The 23,630-nt window shown below is 49.5% G+C and overlaps 1 protein-coding gene across 1 annotated transcript; it reads right to left on the minus strand.

Annotated features, from left to right (window-relative positions):
* Positions 1 to 3,601: 3,601 nt before the first annotated feature.
* On the minus strand, positions 3,602 to 16,573 carry ABCF1 (ATP-binding cassette, sub-family F (GCN20), member 1). The gene is made up of 25 exons (XM_012734610.1): positions 16,449 to 16,573; positions 11,983 to 12,029; positions 11,715 to 11,801; positions 11,481 to 11,607; positions 11,298 to 11,335; positions 11,111 to 11,215; positions 10,432 to 10,506; positions 10,236 to 10,352; positions 9,375 to 9,479; positions 9,034 to 9,156; positions 8,553 to 8,653; positions 8,380 to 8,465; positions 8,020 to 8,159; positions 7,785 to 7,933; positions 7,439 to 7,522; positions 7,152 to 7,276; positions 6,850 to 6,962; positions 6,549 to 6,720; positions 6,388 to 6,462; positions 6,206 to 6,276; positions 5,181 to 5,213; positions 4,933 to 5,101; positions 4,668 to 4,732; positions 4,503 to 4,575; positions 3,602 to 4,375 (listed from the first exon to the last, which is right to left on the minus strand). The coding sequence occupies exons 1-25, from the start codon at positions 16,519 to 16,521 to the stop codon at positions 4,209 to 4,211; spliced, it is 2,520 nt and encodes an 839-aa protein (XP_012590064.1). The 5' UTR covers positions 16,522 to 16,573; the 3' UTR covers positions 3,602 to 4,208.
* Positions 16,574 to 23,630: the final 7,057 nt, after the last annotated feature.

Genomic DNA, 23,630 nt, shown 5'->3' on the forward strand with positions numbered 1-23,630 from the left:
GCAGCTGCAGAGGCCCTGGAAGACAAGAGCCAAACTGAGAGGTGAACTACCAATGAAGGACACACGTGGATGGCAAGTCATAACCTAGTGGCCATTCCTTAAATGCCTTCCTGGGCCCTTCTACTATTTGCTGCGTCACCTTCCCTCTTCTGCAGGTTGCAAGAACCCTTCAAAAGCTTATACTTGTTGTATTTTAAGAAAGAACTAGCCATTTTCTTACAAATTCTCCACAAAAATGGAAGTAATGTGAAAAAATTGCTGGAATGGGGGACAGGCAATGGTTAAGGTATCATTTCATCCATTTCACTGCACCTACTGAGCCGTTTCTATTCAATCCTGCAGGTACTTCTGCACCCTTTTCAAGTTGATTTGTTCTTTTTCTTTCATCCCACTCCCTTCATGCTTTCAACTCAACTTCATGCTATCAACCCAGTCTGATCCCAATCCTAAACCATCAGTTTCTCCCCTCACTGCTCCCAGACAGTAAACCCAACGTTGAAAAACAAATAATCACATGTTGGCCTAATACAAATTATTAACACTGACTCAACATTACTGCTGCCTGGCAAACTTCTCTTTTTTTAAAGATACTTATTTATGCTTACAGAACTGGGGTACAGGCCAGAGGTGTGGTGGGTGAGAGGATTCGCCAGAGACAGTGGGGAGCCAACAGGCAGATCTACTGAAATACATTGCTGAGGGGAGCAGCGGGCAGGTCAGGAGAGGTCTGCTGCACTGTACGGGTCAGCTCCCTCGCCGGGGATCGAACTTGTGCTGCAGTGACTTCGGAGAACTTCGCGATAAACTGCTTTAACCCATTGTGCCACCAGGCAGAACCCTTTTTTAAAACATTTTTTATGCATACAGAGCTGGGGTATAGGCGAGAGGTGCGGGGGTTGAGAAAATTCACCAATGACAGAGTGGGGAGCAGAAGAGGCAGATGTACTGAAATACACTGCTAAGGGGAGCAGCAGATGGGTCAGGTCTGCAGGGCATGTGGGTCAGCTCCCTGGCGTTTTAACCATTTTGGCGCCGTCATCCCTAGTCAGCCCCAGACGGGCTCCTGTGCCCTAGGGCTCACTGCACGGCCCTCTGGTCTGCACTGCAGGGGTGCCCAGGGCACTGCAGTCACACAGGCACTCCTGGAGCCGCCCTCTGCGGCCAGGTGACCGCCGGCAGCTCAGCGTCCTTTGAGTGGCATCCATTAGGAAGGTTCTAAAGAATCAATTCCATGGCATTCATATAAGATTTGTAGATACTGAAAGTTCAGGTATGGAAATGTTAATAAAATTCCATTTTTGCATACAGTACCATGCAAAAAATGTCCTTTTGTTGTTTTTCCATTTGTGTTCCTCTCATTTGCAAAGGGCATCCTTTTGTCCATATTCATACAGTATGTATTCTGAGGGAAGAATGAAATTTATACCACGGACAGAAGTTATTTTGGAGACCATGGAGTGAAATTAGTGATCAAAAACCTGAAAGGCAGAATTTGGGTATTCAAAGTGTAAGTAACACTCCTGTATATCATTCTTGTATAATCTACATATCACCCCATCTAGACTGGTGAACCAGTGAACAAGTGTAGAACGAAATATTACATAAAAGTTTTTTTAAAAAAAAGAGGGTCCTTCCTGGTGGCGCAATGGGTTGGGGCGCAGCACTGCAAGCTAGTTGCAGCTGTTTCAGTGCAAATTTGATCCCTAGCCCCGGAGGTGACCCACATGGAGCGGCAGACCTCTCCTGACCCACCCGCCGCTCCCCTCAGCAGTGTATTTCAATCTGCCTGTTCTGCTCCCCACTGTCTCTGGTGAATCCTCTCACTGCCCCTGCACTTCAGTTCTGTATGTGTAAATAAATCTTAAAAAATGAAAAAATAAAAATATGGGGCCCTCCCTGCTGGCACAGTGGGTGAAAAGCACAGCACTAAGAATCAAAAACCATTTCAGCATGAGTTCGATCCCCACCCCAGCGATGATCCACATGGCGCAGCAGACCTCTCCTGACCCGCCTGTTACTTCCCTCAGCAGTGTACTTTGTAGATCTGCCTGTTCTGCTCCCCGCTCTGTCTCTGGTGAGTCCTCTCACTGCCCCTGCACCTCTGGCCTGTACCCCGGTTCTGTATTCATAAGTAAATCTTTAAAAAAATTAAAAATTTAGGCCCTCCCTGGTGGCGCAGCGGGTTAAAGCACTGCACTAAGAAGCTTAAGCCACTTTCGCATGAGTTCGATCCCCGCCTGCCCCGGAGGTGACCACATGGCGTGGCAGACCTCTCCTGACCCGCCCACTGCTCCCCTCAGCAGTGTACTTCGTTGATCTGCCTGTTCTGCTCCCCACTCTGTCTCTGGTGAATCCTCTCACCCTCCACATCTCTGGCCTGTACCCCAGTTCTGTATGAATAAATAAATAAATCTTTAAAAAAAAAAAAAATTAAAAATTTAAATTACTCTACAGATAATTACATAGGTAAATTAATAACCTGTGCGGTTAAGTGCTTCTTGACACTTCTATTTTATAAATAAGGAAACAGGTGTCCAAGGCCACCTGATCCCCACTCTTCTATGACCTACCACTTGACTAAAGTGTGGAAATGACAGTGGACACTATACGGGGAGCTGGGCACACTGGACTCTGCCCCTCCAATCCCCAGATGTGCACTAGGCCTGTGTGCAACAATCTCCACACCAAGGCTTCACTTCTAGAATAAACCTTGTGCTTAAGGTCCGGTTCAATTTAGTCGCTTGGCCAGGAAACAGCATCCCAAAACTGGATGCCCAAACTCAAGTTCGAAACAAACAGCATCTTCTATTCCCCTCAGAACTGGATACATCTTGATCTCTTCCCAACTCCCCATCTAGGTCTTTCCATCTGCCCTTTCCTTTCCTGCTTCTCTCTGCTATCCTGGTGCAGCAATTAGTTACCTCAACTTCACAACAGACATTGAGGGGTTCACCCAGAGATTACCATATTCCACCTTGCCCTAAATTCACCAACACTCAACCCTTATATTTTGCTTTCTAAACCACAGAAATGGAACTTTCAAGAAAATGGCTACATCAATCACATTCTCTCATTAACTCCCAAATATTTCCTCTTCCTTCCAGAGTTCAGATCTGCTTTTTCTTTAGGTCCTGAAAATGGCGCTGCTCTCACTATTCAAATCATTTTTCAAGAGTCAACCTCAAGAGATCCTGCCAAATAATCAAATCTTGAATCAACTTTCCTTCTATGAGCATGTGGCAACATAGAATCTACAGCATCCCACGTGGCACTCACATCGCCCTCAACACTCAAACCCTCCTTTCTCCATCTTCTCTGGCTAGGCTATTCACCTAGGCAGACCTTGGCTTCTCCCGCCTTACCCACCCCTCGGTGCAGTAGGTGTCGGCTGAGAGGATCAGCACTGGCTTGACCAAGGGCAGAGCTTGAGCAGTGGCCTCGAGGACCCTCAATGGGGGGGTGGGTCACTTTCCCTTTTCCTTGTTTTTTTTGTCTGAGGGGCTGGGGCAAGGGAGAGAGGCTCCTCAAACAGCAGGTCAGAGCCATCTGCATTAGTGGGAAACGGGAGACTAAATGCTTCTAGAAAATGGAATACAGCAAATCAAGACTTTTCCAGCTTCCACAGATCTCCAGAGTGACGGGTGGCAGCAACTCCTTTATTTCCCGGTGGAGGAGATTCAGTTGAGCAGCACACCTTCCTGCCCCAAGTCCCCACCAGACACGAGACAACAGCACTAATCCTGGGTTAACGGCACAGGCCTCAGAGCTCTCCTGCAGCCCGGAGCTGTTTCAGCCAGCCAGCATTAAGCCCACCCGAAAGGCAGCACCCTCGAAGACTGGGGCAGCTGAGCCTGAAGTTTCAGCATGGACCAGGGGTGGGCTTCTGAGTGACAAGAGAGTCTCAAGACAAGTAGCCACATAAATGCGGCTAGATGGAACCCCACAATGATGAAGTTCGCCTCTGTGTGAACACAGGGATGTCAAGGGTAAGGCTAAGTCCCAGTTGTCTGAAGCAGCAAAAACACAACTCTTGCAGAGAAAAGGAAGCAAAGTGGAATCCGGGTCCCATCAGGACCACGCTGTGCCATCACATGTCCAGTTGCTGGGTCATCTGCAGACCAGGGCCAGGCTTCCGAGAGGAGAAAGGGAGACACAGGGACGTCGAGACCACACACGCTCATCTTTCAAGTGACTTCCAGAAGGAACGCTCACTCTCGGGGTCGGTTGACCATGACTTCACCCAGGGCCTCCAACACCTCCCGCTTGTAGTCCTCGAAGTCACCATCGATCTGGCTGACACTCTGCTCCTCCACCACCCAGAGCTGGCAGTTGGTTTCTGTGATGAGCCGGGCATCATGGCTGACAACGATCACAGCTTTGAGGAAAGAAGGGAGAGTGGAGGGCCTCAGAAAGCAGGAATAAGAACCTGGAGGGAGACCCAGCTGCAGAACGCTAGGACTCCTCGGCCCCTAAGAGTCGGAGGGGCAGCTGGGCTGACTTACCGCCCTTGTATTCGTTGATGGCCTCCCCCAGGGCATCAATGGACTCGATGTCCAGATTATTGGTGGGCTCGTCCTATGGAGAAGACATTCGATGAGGAATGGTGGCCCCACCTGTCACTGCTGTCAGCTTTCACCGCCCCAGCCCCAACGGTCCAGCTCCCTCACCAAGATGAGGACATCGGGCTCCCGACATGCGAGCTCTGCAAACACAACTCGGGCTTTCTGGCCACCTGTACCAAAGGGAGAGGAAGCGGATCCATCACACTGCCCTTGCTCCCCTCCACAACATTTGCTGTCCCCATTTCTGCAGGGAAACCCTGCCTGCCTGCTGAGCTCCCCCAGGCTGCCTGGGCCTGCTTCCTTCCTGCCCACTTAGTCTATAGACAGGAACATCAAGGAGGCAAAGGCTGCCAGCTCCCTATGATGCTACCAGAGAGTTTGCATATCTGGATGGTGTGGGCGTGACTCTCAAGGCCAAAGCGACCCAGGCACTTCCGGGCGTCCTGGTAGGGCAGGTTGAAGCCCCGCTGCAGGTACTCAGTGGGCGTCTCCTCCATGCGCAGCTGCTCTGCATACTGCTGGTTGAAGAAGCCGATTTTCTGCCCGAGAGAGAAGTGGTCAGTGAAGTCACACTGCCGCTATTGAAGGCTGACTCCCTGGCTCCCAGAGCAAACTTACCAGCCGGTGGTTCTTTCTCATTTCCCCACGAGTCTGCAGGGAAAGAGCAAATGGGAAGTCAGAGAAAGGGGGGGGATAGGTGCCACCACCCCAAATCCCTATGTTTCTGAAGCAGGAACAATGCCAGAACTGGGTTGAAATAAATCACTGCAAAAAAGGGACACAAGGTTCTCCACAATGTGAAAATAGCACACCCAGGAAGTCAGAAGAGTGTGGGGAAAAGGGGAAGTTAAAGAATAAATAATAAAGGTAGGGAGATAAAAAGCAGGCTCAGAAGTAGGATGGTGTGGACCAGAACTCTCCCTCCCTCTGACAAGGCCCTTTCCCAGCACATCTTCTGGCTTCCACCCAAGGTGTGAGTTAAGACAGTCTACTGTAAGAGAAGTAGGAACACTCCTGACCCCTCCGGCGTGGAGACAGGCCCTCTCAACACTGTCCTGTGGGAAGCATGCACAGACACAGCAACTGCAAAAGTCCTAGTAGTGGGCTTCCCTGGTGGCCTAGGGCTTAAATCTCAGCACTATCACTGCAAATGACCTGTTAGATCCCTGGCCAGAGAGTGACCCACATGGTGCAGCAGATTTCTCCAGTATCCCCACTGCTCCCCTCAGCAGTGTATTTCAGTGGATCTGCCTGTTCTGCTCCCCATTCTGACTCTGGTGAATCCTCTCACCCCTGTACCTCCGGCCTATACCCCAGTTCTTGTATGCATAAACAAAAAATACTAAAACCTTAAAAGCAACTCACCGATTGACCCATGCAATTCCAAATCATTCTATAATGAACAATTTCATGTGTGACCTAAACACACGGGTGTGGGGAGAATGTGGGTGTAGGGAGGGGAGGGCAGTTCAACGCAACTCTCTCCTCACTGAATGGAACTAGACTGCTCTCTTGGGGACGTGTCTCATCCTCAGTGGGTTTTGCAGGTGACTCTCCCGCAGAGGGGCTCCCTGACCCTCGTCCCTGGGAACAGCTGCATCCCTGCACCTCCTGGAGACCTCCTTCCCAGCTTCAGGACTCACCGGCGTCAGCTTGCCCGTCAGCAGCAGGAGCAGCGTGCTCTTCCCCACTCCATTAGGGCCCACGATGCAGACTGCACAGGAAGGGGGGTGTCAAAGAAGTCCCCCAACCAGCCCCAGGTCCCACGGGGACCTGGGGTAAAGGCAGAGCCAAGGATGCAAGGGAGCCACCCACAGCCACTCACTCCTTGAGTCCATGTCGATGCCAAAATCCAGGTTCTTAAAGAGTGCTTTCTGCCCCTCATAGCCAAATGTCACACCTGCGAGGCAGGAAAAGCAGCAATTAGCTTTCAGCCCCCCAGTGGGTAGAGAACTCGAGGTGCTGCTGGGGTCTGCAGGTGCTCACCATGCAGGCCCAGCACAGGAGGGCTGAGTGGCGGGGGGTTGGGGAAAGTGAAGCGCACAGTATACTCCTTGGGGCGCTTTAGGAGTTCGGGGGCCTCCTGTGACTCTTCATCTTGGTTTTTTCGTCGGCATCTCTGCTGCTTTCTAGTTAGTGCTTCCTTCGTTTGTTTTTCCTGGAAGGGGAAAGGGAAAAGCACCCTCACTATTCACAGCAGTCATTGAAAGGTAGGGTGGTGTCCCCAAGGGTTCCCCCAGTTCCCCTGAGAGAAGAGCCTCCCCCAGGAAGACCCCCAGGTACGTACCGCCTGTTTTGTGGATTTGCCACCCGCCTTTAGTTCCTTTAGCTTTTTCTCCTGCTTCTCATACTGCTTCAGTAGTTCTTTCTGCTTCTGCTGGTACATCTTCTTGAAGGTCACTAGGGCAGGAAAGAGGGAGAGGCTTCCCGGGTTACCCTCTTGCAGAGGGACCACCTGAGAAGGTGCCAGAGGAAAGGGCGGTGTGACCACCGAGTCCTGAGAGCTGTGCTTACTGCCACACGCACTGGGCCGCGCCCAGGCCCTTGCCAAGGGCCATCACCTCCCTCCACCCACAGCAACCTACTTACTGTAGTTGCCCCTGTAGTAATGGAGCCGCTGGGCATCGAGGTGGATGATATCGGTGCAGACGTCATCCAGGAAGCCCTGGTCGTGGGAGACGATGAGCAAGGTCTTCCGCCAGCCCTGGAGGTAGCTGGGTTGAGAAGAATGTGAAACGTCAGTGGGCAAGCTAGGCTTAGCTGAGGGGAAGCAGACGACAACGGGCAGGGGAGAGTGGCCCGGGAGCTGAGCAGACAGCAAAGGCAACAAGGGCAGCACGTGGACCAGCGGCTAGAGCCTATCAAGCGCAACTCACTTATTGAGCCAGATGACAGCGTTGAGGTCCAGGTGGTTCGTGGGCTCGTCCAACATCAACAGTGTGGGCTCCATGAACAACGCCCTGGGGGGGGGTGCAAGTGTCAGGGAGAAGATCTTGGCTCAGAAAGCCCGAGAGCCTGCAGCAGGTGCCGCCTAAGACCATAAAGTCTCCTTCCCAATCTCAGAGTTCTATGCAGAAGATACGCAGGGAGACCACCTCGCGTCTGACAATGCAAACTGGAAGGGAGACATTAGCCCTGACCCTCCCGTGAGCCTGGGGACAATGGTTGGAGGGAAAGGGCCTTGGTGGGCTCAGGTGGAGGGTGGTGAGGTTGGCAGCCCACCTGGCCAGGGAGACACGCATGCGCCAGCCCCCCGAGAACTTCTGTGTGGGCCGATTCTGCATTTCCGGGTCAAAACCCAGACCGGCCAGGATGCGCCGGGCTTTGGCCTCTGCAGCAGCTGCTCCCGTAGCCCGCAATTCCTCATACACCTGGGAGGAGAGAGAAGAGGACACATGTCCGAAAGCCCTAGGAACCCCCAAGTCTTAGCGCGTGTCCCCTGCGCCATCTCCTCTACCTTCTCCAGTCTCTCGGCAGCTGTGTCATCCCCCTGCTCCAGCTGCCCCTGAAGCCGACGCTCCTCTTCCAGCAGCTTCAACCGCTTGGTGTCAGCGCGAAGAACAGCCTGTACCGCAGGCGTCTCATCTGCAACCACCTCTGAGGGGCAGAGGGAAGAGTCAGGGCTCCCCCCACCCCCCCAGGCCAAGGCTGCTACGGCTCTCTTCCCTTAAAGTTCCATTTCTGGCAGCCTAGCCCCCGCCCTGATTGTGCTTCTTCCAGACACCACATCCCCCGTCCCTCATTTCCCTCCCCCTTTTCCTTTAGCACCTGTGCTCCGGTCCAACTGCCCAGCCCTCAAGCCCCTCCATGGCCTCACCCTGCTCACACAGCAGCACATCGATGTTGGGAGGGATACTCAAGGCCCGGTTGGCGATGTGTTTGAGGAGCGTGGTCTTGCCCTTGCTGGGGAACGAGCGCCATCAGGGCCAGGTCACCACTGAGCAATCTCCCAGGCCCCCCCAATCCCCCTCCAGCCGCTCCTGTCCTCACCCATTGGGGCCCACCAGCCCGTAGCGGCGGCCTGCCACAATGTACAGGTCTGCGTTGACGAACAGCTCCTTGCCGTGGGCAGAGATGCTGAATTTCTCCAGCTGCAAGGATGAAGGGGCACAGGGAGGTGGGGGTGCTGAGAATTCTCCCTTTCGGACAATAGTTGCAGCTTCTGCAGAGAAGCCTCTGACAAACCCCACTTCTGGCACTCCCCCTTTCCTCTCACCACAGTTCCCTGTGATGGGAGCCCCCCAAACCCTAGAGCAGCACACCGTACTTTCTGCCACATGTGGGCCTCTACTTCTGTCTTTTCACTCAAGTTGGCAGATCCTGGGGTGTGGAAAACACCTCCTGGCTTTCTTGCCAGGGGCCGGAACGACTCACACCCTGCTTCCTGGGTTGCACTGGCCACCCCAGGACAGGCGAGAACTGGCACTTCCCTGGGTGAAGTGGCTGGAGAGCACCCCTCCCCACACCTTACCTTGATGTCAGATGCATTCTCCAACATGGCTTGGCGGGAGGACATCTCTGCTTGCGACACGGAGAAATCATTCTCCGCAGCATTAGCTGCTTTTAATGAAGCCACCTGACGCTCATACTCTATCTAAGAACGAAAGTCATGCTCTAGGTCAATCAGCCTGGGTCCCGTCACCACAGGACAGTCCCATGTCACCAAACACCGAAACACAATTCTTTCCTCCCTCAATTTACTTGCAACAGGCCCCAAAGTTCTCCCTCCTGTCGTCCAATCCACACATACTCTCCTGGAAGCAGGACCAAGTAAATCTCCCAACCCTGACCACCACCAACCCAAAGGCTTACCTGTTTCTTCCGCTTTTTCTTCTCCTTTTTACTAAGGCGAGCATAGGGATCGTCAGCCTTACTCTCCCCCTCTTCCTCCTCCTCCTCTCCTTCTTCCTCTGAACCCTGCAAGAACCAGATGATTAAAAAATGAGGGTTCCCTTTCAAAATGCCCATTTCACGTCACCCACTGACAGTTTCAGTCGGCTCTTTCCTTCCCCACCCAGAATGTGAGCTATCTCGGTGTCCTCCTCATTCCCACCCCACCCCCAATCTCCACGCAGCCCCCATCTCTGCCATCGGGGTGGCACAAGGCGGATAGCATGGGGGTGTGTGTCTACAAATGGAACCGCCAACACAGTGAGTGAGGGGTAAATGGAAAGGGTCTTCTCAAACGTCAAGTGAGTTTTTAGCTTCACAATTTACATGCAAAGAAAAAGATCTAGGATGCAGCCAGAGAAAATTCCAATAGATCACAGAATTGAAAGTGGTGTGACCACAGATCACTAGACTCTCCCACATCACACGGGTGAGATAACTGAGCCCCAAGGAGGGCAGGAGGTGCTCACAGCTGCAGCCAGGGAGGGCCAGTCAGAATGCAGAGCATCTGAGGCCAGCACAGCGTCCCTTCCTCTCCAACCAGGACAGAATGACAGCCCTTGGGCCAAATCTGACCTGACACCTCTTTTCATAGTCTGGGAATTAACAGTTGTCATATTTTCGGACTTGCTTAAAAAAAAAAAAAAAAGCAGCAGCAGAGACTGTATGTGCTCCACAAAACCAAACTCAGTTACCAACTCCTGCTGTGGCTAGAAGAGCAGCCCCAGACCCTGGCCCCAACAAGGGGCACAGAGCCCCAGTGTCTCCAGCCACAACACACACCTGCTCTGCTTTCTTAGCTTTCTCCTTTCCTTGTTTGGGTGGCTCCTTTTCTTTGGTTATTTCTTCTTCTTCTTCTTCCTCTTCTTCATTGTCCAGAGCAGCAAATTTATTTTGAGGCTAACAGGGAAAAGACAGCAGGCCTCATGAAACTGTGATCCCTGAGACCCAGCACCGCCTCTTGCCCAGACTCACTCACCTTTACCTTCCCCTTAGACTTCTCTTCCTTCCCCTTTTTGCCCTTGAGTCCTGGTTGTTGTTCTTCAGACACAGCCTGGGGGAAACACAAGAATCAATTTGGGACTCTCAGGCTTAGCAAACACATCAAGGGAGTGTAGGAGGTAACTATCCTACACTAGAGAAAAAATGAAATGCAGAAGACCTCAGCCTCCAGCCAGAGACTGGACTGTACACAGCTTAACTGGAGAAGATCAAGCAGAGCCGGGGACTGGGAGACGGGGAAATGAGCCATGTGGCTCACGGCTGAGCTCTGCAGGGCTTCCTCGTGCAGGTGAATCTTGGGAAGAGGTAACAAATGGGGACTTAGAGAGGGAAGACACAACATACAGAACAAAGGCTTCACATAGTCAGGCTGGAAGCCAAAGCACATTCAGAATAATCTCACATTGGCTCACAGCAGGGTCCCAGTGAAAAATAAAGACTGAAGGGTTCTTTCAATTTTGAGTTTAGAAACAACAGAATCACTGTAGATTTACAAGTGATCAAAAAAAACCTATTTTACAAAGTTTATCTTGCCATCACAAGCAAGTGTGGTGCAGAATGGCTAGTTGAAAAGCAGGAAAAAGAGCCAGGAAATGACCACACCAAGGCCAGAGGTGTCATGTGGCAGTGGTGACTGGCAGAGCCAAGGTTTTCACCTTATTGATCCGATTCTTCTCTAGTTTGGCAGGTTTGGGAGGATGTTTTTCTTCTTCCTCTTCCTCACTCTGATCCTGAATCAGGGCTGCAAAAACATTCCCACCCTGGAGAATGAAGAGGTCAAAGAAATCAGTGGAAGGTCCAGGTCACATCCAGGGATCTCTGTCTCCCACATAGCCGGCTCACCTTGCTCTTCTTCCCTCCGCGGGGTACCGGAGCAGATACTGAAATGACAGAGGGAGAAGATGCGGTAGGAAAGAGAGTTCTGATGTCTGGCTTGTCCCTCTAATCCAACTCAAAGAGCAAGAGTGAAGCCCCACACACTTCACAATGAGGGACTTCAGGTGCCCTGTGCCCTCAGTGGTTTACCCTCATCCTCCTCATCACTGGCTGGCACCGAGAGCTTCTTAAGGCGCTCCATGAGCTCTTTCTCTTCTCCATCATCATCCACATCCTTCTTCCGCCGGCCTTTCCGGCTATCTCGTTTTTTTTTTTGCTGTTAAAAGAAACAGAGATGAAGCCCAGGCTGCTCCTGCACCCCTCACCCATCAGCTGAGGTGAGCCCAGTGCGCTGGAGACGGACTAGTGCGCCCGCCACTGTACCTGCTGCTGCTGCTGCTGCTCCTTCTCCTTGAGCACTTTCTCTTCTTTCTCCGCCTGCTTATCTTCTACTGCCAGCTCCTCAAAGAACTATAAAGGAGTCAAGATACAGACTCAGAGTCCACTCAAGCCCTTCTGTGCACACACTGGCCCACTGGCATGCCTTCCACCCTCGCCCTGCTTCCTTTCTTCCCTCAGACCACTCCCCCCACACACACACGGTCATATTTTGCTTAAAGTCATTTCTCATCTCTAACTCTCATTTCCTCACCGTTTTTTTGGTCTTCTTGTCCTTCTTTCCTTTTTTCACCACTCTGTCTAGAAGGTTAAGGATACAATGTGAATGTTTATATGTAAATTTCAAAGCAGCCTGATCTCCCCTGCAAAGTTTTCGGTGGCTTTCATCCCATTTTATTTCACTATTTTCCTAGCTTCACTATCACTGCTTGAAACTATGTTCTGTCCTATAAGACAGAGCTTAGCCTAAGGTGGCAGTGCAGAGAAACAGAGTTCACAGAATAAAGGTAGAGGTAGGGAGTAGGGCAGCTTATTCAGAGATAACATCTATGTTTTCAGCTAATAAAATCAGTTGGGCTCACAAGGGACTATGGTGGTGGTGCACGGGTGAATTGGTGGTGGGAACTTCATGGGGAAATCATACACTGTGCAAAAACAAAGGATTATGTAATGAATATACTTAAAAATTTAGTTGGGCTAGTGGTGCCATTTACTAACTTGATATGATATTCTAGAAGAAAAGGTTCCCTCCCCTCACCCCTACCACCCATGGAGGTAAAGGTAAGGTGTACATATGAATTCAGTTTGGGAAGTGTCACTTATGAAACCTGCAGGCCACGTAAAAGAGCTGTCTTGATAAGTAAATGAACATCTGCTCGCAGAGTTCTGGCACAAACCACACTACTCTATATTTAACTGCATCAGCCTTTACCCTAGAGAACGTCCTGGGAGACTGCTTAGCTTGTGTTCCCAGAGCGCAATGTGGGAAGTCACTGAAAGGCTAGCAACTGAACAAGTTCCAGCTTCTCCCTGCTGTCATCCTTGTCTCCCTGAAGGCGGGGACTATGTCCATCTCCCTGTCTTCCCTCTTGCCCCAGCAGTCTGGGGAGCACCCAGTAGCCTCACGATTTTGTCTTGTCCTTCTCTTTGCACATTCTCTGCCATTCACCCACTGCAAATGCTACCCAGAAGCACTCCTGTGTCGTTCAGGTTTAAAACAATGGCCTTTGCCATCTACCACATTAAGTATTAACAAACCAAGATTCCACACAACGCACTTATCTGGCAAGTTTTACTGAGCATCTACTATGCCAAAAACTAGAGCTAAATATGGGTAATTCCTATAATTTAGTACTTCACAGACCATAAAGACCCTATCATAACTTTCCTGCTCTATTTCCCCACCCACACTTGTGTTCTAAACACTGGCTTGTTCTTTTTTCTTGATTAAGCCTCAAGAGGCTTTACCTGTCTCTGCTTGACCTGTGCCCAGCTCCCAGGACATGTGCCAAAACCTGGTCCCCAGACTGAGTGACCAGTGTGGTGGCGCTGAAACATATACAGGAGAAATAATGAGAAGTTCTATGTGCTATTCCAAAGAGTCTACTCCTAAACACACTAAAGGGGACCGACTGCAGCACATAGGGAGAGGGGAGAACATCACCTCACCCAGCACTGGGGAGACTCAGTCCAAACAACCATGCCAACTCTCTTCCTTTTAACTCTCTTCTGTACTTTAAACATCTCGCTGATCCTTACTGTAAGGAGAGGAAAAGATGGTGCACAAATCTAACTGTGAAAAAAAAGTGTAATCACCAAGGAACAGAAAAAGGCTAAGTGTGGCTGAAGTCAACCTGCACCCATTTCTCCTCCTCTCAGGGCTCCTCCCCTTTAGCTCATCACCAAAGCGGCTGCCACCAGAGCCCTATTCTCTCCTCCCCCAGTTATGATCTATTCTTGCCTTCATGAAGCTCCAAAGCACTAGTCCACTTCTGCGTTTGGTATTCCCTTTTGAACATGCTACAATCTGAGCTGGACACGTATTCAAATGAATACTTTCACTGAAATTACAGGTGATTCCTTAGTGGTTCAAGCCCAAAGCCTTCCTTAATTAGTTTGTGACTTCACTACAACATCCCACGCTACCTGTCTTTTTTAAAGATTTATTTATTTATACAGACAAGACCCAGGGTTCAGCCCAGAGGTGTGGGGGTGGGAGGGGCAGGTGGCAGTGGTGAGAGGATTCACCAGAAGCAGGAACAGGCGGTTCTACTGAAATATACTGCCAAGAGGAGCAGCGGGTGAGAAGGAGAGGTCTGCCATGCCGTGAGGGTTACCTCCTGGCTGGGGATTGAACTTGTGCTGCAGTGGCTGTGGATAGCTTTAACCCCTTGCACTACCAGGGAGGCCTCCAAGTAGCTTTTGATTATTTTTTTAAAAAGATTTATTTATTTATGCATACAGAACTGGGGTACACGTCATAGGTGCAGGGGCGGTGAGAGGATTCATCAGAGGCAGAGTGGGGAGCAAAATAGGCCGACTGACGAAATACACTGCTGAGGGGAGCAGCGGGTGGGTCAGGAGGGGTCTACTGCACCATGTGGATCACGTCCCGGGTGGGGATCGAACTCATGCTGAATTGGCTTTAGCTTCTTAGTGCTGCGCTTTAATCCGCTGCACCACCAGGGAGGACCCTAACTTTTGATTCTTTTACTTCTCTCCTACCACCTCTGACTCCAGGGACCCTGCTGCTCTAGCTGCAGTCTATCTTTTTCAGTCTCACCCCGTCAGCCTCCTTCACAATATCAATCCCTGAATTGCTGACGTTTTTCAGGTTCCTACATTCTACCCACTTTTTGTTCCATTCTGCTCCCGTCCTCCCCTGGGACTCTGCCACATACAAACTTCAGCTACACTGGCTTGTGTCTTTACTCCTAGGCTAGATCTTCCTCCACAGTCACTAAACAAGCTCTCTCTTGGCCATCTCCTAGACGTTTCCCAGGAAACGCCAACTCAGCATTCAAAAAACCGGATCTTTCCATCATGCAGCCTATTACTGCTTTCAATGAATAGTCTACCATTCACTGAGCTACTTCGGGTCATCCTTAATTCTCCGTCACTGAGCCAGTCCCCAGTTGTCCATGCTACCACCTTAGTAACTCTTAGTCTTCACTGCCGTGGCCTATTTTCTTATTATTTGTCACCAGGAATCATTGCCAGAACTTCTGATATGGTCTCCCTTCCTTCACTTTTTTTTTTAAAGATATATTTATGTATGTATACAGAACAGGCCAGAGGTGCAGGGGCTGCGAGGATTCACCAGAAACAGAGTGGGGAACGGAACAGGCAGATGTACTGAAATACACTGCTGAGGGGAGCGGCAGGTGAGACAGGAGAGGGCTGCTGCACCATGTGCATCAGTTCCCAGGCTGGCTGGGGATCAACTCTGTTGCAGTGGCTGGAGATTGCTTGATAGTGCTGCCTTCAACCCCTGCGCCACCAGGGAGGCCCTTCCTTTTTCTCAACTAAAGCTATTCTGTACCATCAGAGTGAGGTGATCTGATCATTCCTCACACACTTCACCACAGGCACTTACATCATCCTTACACACTTCAGTGGGTCCTCCTTCTAAGGTCTGTAAGATTAAACTTGTCAGACGGACATATCATTATCTGTCTGTTGCACATCTTTCCAACCCTATCACACTGTACTGGGAAACAGTCACTCAATACTTGAACCTGCCAGGCTCAGCAACAGCTCTACCTTAACACAGACTTCTCCCTCTTACCATTCAAGAATGAATTCATCTATCACTTATTCCTGAAAGGTTTTACAGGAACTCCTCCCCCACCTGTCTCAGTGAATGCCTCTCCTCACTCCTCCAGTGCCACAGCATTCTCAAACACGTGTCTGATTATTGTTTTGTCCCCTCCATTACAGGTGGGGTACCCTACAGGACAAGGCCTAGCTTTTATCACTACAGTTCCAGTTCCTGTACACAGTACCTGGTATACAGTAGGCATCCAGTAAATGCTTGTACAGCCAGTCTCTGTGTACCTCCTGTAATAATCTGTATTCACTTAGTCTCCCTAGAAGTACTGAAGCCTGGGAGGATGTGTTCATCTTTCCCCCTCCCCTCTTCCCAAAGCAGTTTACTGGTGCTTAACTAAAACTGAAACTTAACATCACTCGCTGCTTTTCAGTAACCTTAAGCCCATTGCAACACCCCGCAGCTACACGCTCGCTCCAGCTGAGTCAGAAGGGAAGGGCGGCTCATGCAGAGCTCCAGTGGGAGTCGTCACCTGAGCAGCGGATGAAAACACGGCCCCCGAGAAGGTGCCGGCGCGCGCACCGCGGGCTGGGGAGGACGCGAGACGCAGCCTGCACATTCCTGAGGGCCGGGAAATACTGCGCGTGGTAGGGCAAGATGTCCAAAAGCGCTAGGAGGCCCTTCTCATTCTCTCCAGCTCTCCCTCGGTGCCATATGCTCCTCCTCATCTCCCGCCCGGTACCACTCGAGCTGGCGCACCACCCCGGCACCTGGTCCAGCCCCCGCCCGAAACCCACTCCAGCCGGGGCAAACGCCTCCCGGGCCCACTGCACGCATGCGCGGCAGCCCCCTCAGGGCCTGGGCAGCCTCGCGCCCCGTGACCCCCTCCTCAGGCCAGTGCCCTCTCCTGTCCCTTCTTCTTTCCCTCCCTCCGTGCCCACCGGCCTCACCTGTGGGGCTCGTGCTCTCCCCGTCCCCGATCCACTCGGGCTCTGGCGGCTGTTGCTTAGGTCCCTTCGGCATCGCGGTGGCAGTTGCGGCTACTCTGGCGGCGCCAGTTCTATTTCCGCTTCCGGCAGCGTGGGGCCCGGAACAGGTTGTCTCTGGACGCTGGCGAGGTCAGTCCCGCCCCCCAGCGGCGCACGTGCTCGTGTAACGTCATCACGGGGGCGGGCCCGAGTACGGGAGAGGAGGGGAGGAGTTTGCAATGAGGAGCGGAGCCTGCGTCCACTTGCTCGGGTAGCCTTAGCACAGCGTTTATGACGGCTGGGAAAGCCTGACCCCGTGACTGCGCAGCGCCGCATAATTAAAGAATAAACGTAATATTTGGGCTAGGGTGGACTGGAGGCAATCGCCCACCTTAAAAAAAAAAAAGTAGACACTATATTCTACCAACCCTTACGTGTGGTTAGAGGCAGAAAGGCGCTGTCCATAGACTCGGGAAAAGCCTTTATTGGTTTAATGTTACGATGTCACAAAATCCTTACGGTTACAGTTGTAAATAGGAATTCTACCCGAACAAGCAGAAATCATGATGCAGTGGAATTTGCTTTCCCCCCACCTTTTAAAACAGCCTTACTAAAGTAAAAGTGATGCAAAATAAACCACATACAGTGTGTGCACTTTGATTACATTTTGACATACACCCATCAAACCATCATCACAGGATTTGATTGATTCACTCCCAACTCTACCATTTAATAAGTGTGGGAGCAAGGTGCTCCCAGTCATGTTAGCTCCCATTCTCTTCTTAAACCCATAGAGTCATGCTCTTCTCCCCGATGCTGTTTGAATCCAGTCTTGCCATGATTAACAGACCGACCAACTCTTGGTCCTTATCCTACCCACGCTCCCAACATCTCTTGATACAGACGTTCATTCCCTCTTTTGCTTCAGGGACTCTGTTCTGTTCCATTCCATCTCATTGGGTGTTCTCCTTTCCTGGACTTGGATCTCATCTTTTAACATTCTTCTTTATCTAGACTTACTATTTATGACTCGTAACTTTAAGTACCATCCATACTGATGGAAATCTCCATATGTGTCTTGTTAGTTCCAACTTCTGCCTTAAGTTCCAGGTTCATGAATACAACTATTTACTTAAGTTCTTGAAGATCGCTAATAAAATCTCAAATTAAGATGAACAAAAGTGAGCTTTGTTTTTACTCAATACCATGTCTCTTTCAGGTTCCCATGATTCATCATTACTTGGGCCAAAATTGAATGATCATCCCCTTCTTGTCATTCCCCCTCTTCATCCGCAAGCTATTCTGTTTCATTCACTCACTCAATGAATGAGTGCCAGGCATTCAAGAGTGCTAGGCATTCTTGGGATGTCACTGAATAAAATAAAGAAATCTGCTTACATTTCTAGTTTGGGAGATAATGTTATGGAAGAATTAATATAGAATAAGGCAAAAAGTATCAGCTGTAGGTCCTCCCTGGTGGTGCAAGGGATTAGTCTCATTGCTATCAAGCTATTACAGCCACTACAGCATAAGTTACATCCCTGGCCAGGGAGCTGACCCACAAGGTGTAGCAGACCTCCTATGTCATCCCACTGCTCCCCTCAGCAGTGTATTTCCATAGACCTGACTGTTCTACTCCCCACTTTGTCTCTGAAGAATCCTCATATCTTCCACACCTCTGGCTTGCACACAGTTCTTGGATACATCAATAAATAAAAAATATAAGATTTGGGGGCCTCCTTGAGGTTAAAGCACAGCTATTACAGCCACTGCAGCACAAGTTCGATCCCTGGCCAGGGGAGTGACCCCCATGGTGTGACAGATCTCTCCTGACCCGCTGCTCCCCTCAGCAGTGTATTTCAGTATATCTGCCTGTTCTGCTCCCTACTCTATCTCTGGTGAATACTCTCACCTTCCTACACCTCTGGCCTGTACTCCAGTTCTGTATGCATAAATGAAAAAATCTTTTTTTAAAAGTAAGATTAAAAAATGTATCAGCAAAGTTAGCAGGTTGTAATAAACAGAATGTTTGTGAGGCCTCAGTGAGGCAAAATTCAAGTAATTCATTGAAGGTGGAATTTGGCTTCACAGAATTTCCAGAAGAGCCTTAGCATAAGAATACTTAAGAGCAATCCCCTGGAGCAAGATTGTACTTGGCACATATGATGAACAGACAGCTAGGAGCTCAGTGGGGTTGGAGTGGCATGAGTGAGCAAGAGGCTGTCTTGTGGACAGAGAACACAGTAGGGTCTGTAGTAGGGAGGGCCTTTCAGGACATCTGAAGGATCTGGCATCTACTCTTCACACAATGGAAGCACTAAAAGAAGTGACATAAATGTGAAGAAGCATGACTCTGGGGGCTGTGCTGAGCAGCTGGCACAGGGCAGGGAGGAACGGCAGACCAGAGAGACCTGTGAGGTCATGGTGACTCACACCAGGCTGGTATTAGAGGTGGCAAAGGGCTGGTTTCTGGACAAAAGAACCAGCAGGTTTTATTAGTGATTCAATTTCACATATGATACAAGAAATACAGGGTGATGCCAATGTAACCCAGACTGAGCAGAGCAACTAGAAAGGCGGAGTTGCCATCTCATCAAAAGTGAGATTTGAAAACACCCAACTCTGCTTACTTCTCTCCACCTCTACTTTGGACCAGGCCACATCTCTTTCTCTGGAGACACCAAAGTGGCCTCCTAGCTTGTTTGTTTCCCTGCTGTCACTCTCATTCCCTGGTCTACCCTTCATATCGACAGTCAGTAGTGAGTTTTGAACCTAATTAATTGCTCAAAATACTTAGAGTAAAATCCAAATGCTTTGCTTTGGCTTACAGGACTCTTCATGACCATGCCGCTGCCAAACTTCCTGATCATGAGGTCCCAGAGTTGAACTGCACTGGCTTCTATTTTACTTTATGTATCTCAAATTCATTTGTCTCAGGGCCTATGCTGTGGCTGTTCCTAGGTCTGGAATGCACTTCCTCAGATAATCATGTGGTTGGTTGCTTTCTCATTTCATTTGTCCTGCTACCTCCTCAAAGGAGCCCTATCAATTGTGGTATTGTTCTCTTCCACTTGTCACCCCCAACCCCTCCTTCACTCAGCTTTTCTTCAAAGTGCTTTTTAAGATTTCATTACACATACTTGTCACTAGAACATAAGTACATAGGGAGGGATTTTGTCTTTTTCATTGAAATGTGCCCAGTCCCTAATGTGGCCAGTCCCTGGCCCAGAGTAGGCCCTCAGGTATTCTTTAAATGAATGTGAAGTTGAACTAAGACAATGCACGTAAAGCATGGCACCAGGCACAGAGTGAGCTCCCAGAACATGCCACACCCAGGTCTCTCCCTGCCTCTCTAGTCATCCCTCCTCACTCCTCTAGGAGGCTTATCCTTGTCTGTCTTCACGTGGACATGAAATGTCAGAGCTCCTCAAAGCTAAGTCCAAGGGGCCCTCTCTGGTGGCCTAGGGCTTAAGTCTCAGCACTATTATCCCTGAAGCTTAAGTTGGATCCCTGGTCAGGGAGTTGACCCACACAGTGCAGCAGACCTCTCCTGTCTCACCCACTGCTCCCCTCAGCAGTGTATCTGTATCTGCCTATTCAGTAGATCTGTCTCTGGTGAATCCTCTCAGCCCCCATATCTCTGGCCTACATCCCACTCCTATGCAAAAAAAAAAAAAAAAAAAGAGCTAAGTCCTGGCGTCCTGGCCCCTCTCCTCATTTGACACTCTCCTCTCTCAGGTAAGAAGGGAGGCTCCTCCAAGGGCCTCAAATCTCCACATCCTGAGCAATTCCCTAACTATTACTCTCTACATAGTACCTCCTTTCTTCATTTTGTATCATTAATCACAACCTATACTTGTTTGCTCACTAATAAGAAAAAGTGCCTGATAACTAGGGACTGACCTGACCTACAGCTAGGCCATAATCTCCAGTGTCAGACAAGGTCCTTCGGTGGTGATATAGGTCAAAGTTCATAACCATGTATAAGCACAGACAAAAACAAGGTCATTCGGTAAACCTTAAATACTAAATAGTCCCTTCTCTGCTAAAATGAGTAAGGCTGCTTTCTTAACCAGTTACAGCATTAGCTATGTTTCATTCCCCTTCCTTCTAATTGAGATTTACTAACACATGTGATCATAGAACTGTCCTCATTCCTGACGATACCCAACCCAGAATGATTTGCTTCTTGGAATCTTCCCTAAATAACCTAAGACAGACCCCAATCTTGTAACTTATTGCCTATCTCTTTAAAAAAAATTATTTATTTATGCATATAAGAGCTGGGGTACAGGCCAGAGGTGTGGGAGGGTGAGAAGATTCACCAGAGAGAGTGGGGAACAGAACAGGCAGATCCACTGAAATACATTGCTGAGGAGAGCGGCAGTTGCGTCAGGAGAGGTCTGCTGTGCCCATGTTGGTCAGCTCCCTGGCCAGGGATAGAAATTGTGCTGCAGTGTCCGTGGGCAACTTCACAATGCTTCGTTTTAACCTGTTTCGCTACCAGGGAGAGCCCTCTGCCCTAACATTTTCATCTGCTAAAGTCCAATATTTTACTTAGCTCATGGCTGTGTGAATACTTTCTGAACTTCACTCCCAGGACTAAGTTTGGCCTGTGGCATGTAAATAGAAGACCTGTGTTGGCTTCAGGGAAATTCCCTGCCAAGTGGCTGGTGTCCTTTGCTCTTCTTCCTCCTAAGTTTGGAGTACAGATGCAAGTTTGAATTTTCACTTTGGACTGTGAGTGGGCGGGATAGACATCAAGAATGGTGGAGCTGAACGCTGAGGGTAAGAGGGCTCCCGAACATCTGAGGACATTGTGGTGCCGTGATTGTTTTGTCTTTTTTTTTTGTTTTAAAATATGTATTTATTTATGTGTAGAAGAACTGGAGTAGAGTGTAGGCCAGAGGTGTGTGAGGGGGGTAAGAGGATTCACCAGAGACAGAGTGGACAGCAGAAAGGTGGATTGAATAAAATGCATTGCTGAGGGCAGCAGCTGGTGAGACAGGAAAGGTCTGCTGGGTCATGTGGGTCAGTTCGCTGGCCAGGGATTGAACTCATGCAGTGGCTGTTGATAGCTTAATAGTGCTGTCTTTAACCCTTGCACCACCAGGGAAGCCTCCTATCTTGCTTTAAAACTAATTTTGGTTTCTGTTACAACTTCTGAACTTAAATCTCTTATACTGGACCATAGTCAGGGCCCACTATGTAAAGTGACTAAAGCTGTCTATGCTCAGGGTTTTCACTACCATCAACGTAAAGAAAACAGATTTCTATCTCCAGTTTTAATCTGATTACCAAATTTATACATTAGATTTCACCTTTTTATCTCACTGTATGAAATAGTAGGCGTGTGGATATATTGCATATATTGTATACTCTGCCCCTAGCTCCTGTCACAGAGCTCCTTAAATCCTTTGTAAATTACTAAGAGGTGAAAACATTACAAACATCTTTTATTCTGTTGCAGTGATTCTGGGTGGATTCCTAAATGGGGACTGGTAACCTGAATAGGGACTGGTGGCATAATGGGTTAAAGTGCAGCACTGTGGAGCTATCAGCAGCCACTGCAGCATGAGTTTGATCCCTAGCCAGGCACAGCCAAGACTTGTCTTGGCCCCTGCTCCCCTCAGTAGTGTATCAATCTGCCTGTTCTGCTCCCCACTGTCTTTGGTGAATCCTCTCACCCCCTGGACCTATGGCCTGTACCTCAGTTCCTATATGCATAACTATTTTTTTTTTTTAAAATAAATGGCACTTAAAGAGGTGTTAGGCAAAATTCCTCCCTGAAAAATCCTAAAACACTCTCACTTGATCCCTTATTTCCAATGCCTTTTCTCCAATCCCATGTCTCTAGGGCATGTCACCATGGCTGAACCTTCTAGTCTTAAGGTTTAAGCCTGGTCAGCTCCAGAGCTGGTTTCAAAAAAACCAACCTACCTCTGATGCTTCTCGGACTAAAGTGCTTCAAAGGGCCTCTCTGGTGGTATAAGGCATTAAAGCACAGCTCTGTGAAGCTATCTGCAGCCACTGCAACAAGAGTTCAATCCCCGGCCAGGGAGCTGACCCATATGGCGCGGCCTGACCCATATGGCGCGGCAGACTTTTCTTCTGTCACCTGTTGCTCCCTTCAGCAGTGTATTTCAGTAATTTGCCTGTTCTGCTCTCCACTCTGGTGAATCCTCTCACCGCCCCCACACCTTTGGCCTGCACCCCAGCTCTTGTGTGCATAAATAAATCATATTAAAAAAAAAAAAGTAACTCTTCCACATCTCGGGCCCTCACTGGTGGCGCAGCGGGTTAACGCACAGCACTGAGAATCTTAAAGCCGCTTCCACATGAGTTCGATCCCCGCCTGCCCCGGAGGTGACCACATGGCATGGCAGACCTCTCCTGACCCGCCCACTGCTCCCCTCGGCAGTGTACTTCGTTGATCTGCCTGTTCTGCTCCCCACTCTGTCTCTGGTGAAGCCTCTCACCGCCCCTGAGCCTCTGGCCTGTACCCCAGTTCTGTATGTACAAATAAATAAATCTTTGAAAAAAAAAAAAAAAAGTAACTCTTCCACATCTTCTTAGGACCTAAGTCCTGTGTCCTCCAGGGCCCTCAGTGTTCCGGCTCCTCTCCCTCTGCCCCACTTCCCACCCTCACCTACTAGCAAATCACCTTTATCTACATTCCCCTCTTGCCTGCCTTTAAGGTGTTTGGTTCAGCTGGCATCTTTTTCCTGTCATCACTTGGACTCTACACAGCACTTTTGACAGGGTTGACTAAATATTATCCACGTTTGTTTACTGAATTGTTAACCCCCCCCCCCCACCCCCGGGGTAGATTTCAAATCCACTAGTCTGGTCCTGTTATCTCTATGCCTGGTATTTCCCTGGCTCACAGGTGCTCAACACAAAGCCAACAGAGCCATATTTAAAAGTCACTTCATAGACTCGTGCCCTTTCTTTATCCAACAAAACTTTACCTTTAAACATCATGTGACCTGGTCTAATTGATGCCTACAGGTGGATGGGACCCTATTGGTTCAGATTAGAAGAAACTTAAATGTTGCCTCTCATCACCTTTGTGTATGAACTAAATAAAGAACAAACTGACTGACAAGAATTGCCTCATCCACGCCTCCAGAGATGAGTGGAACACAGGGATTAAAGAAAATG

The sequence above is a fragment of the Condylura cristata genome, unplaced genomic scaffold (assembly GCF_000260355.1).
Source record: "Condylura cristata isolate star-nosed mole 26May11 unplaced genomic scaffold, ConCri1.0 scaffold00061, whole genome shotgun sequence".
Classification (NCBI taxonomy): Eukaryota; Metazoa; Chordata; class Mammalia; order Eulipotyphla; family Talpidae; genus Condylura; species Condylura cristata.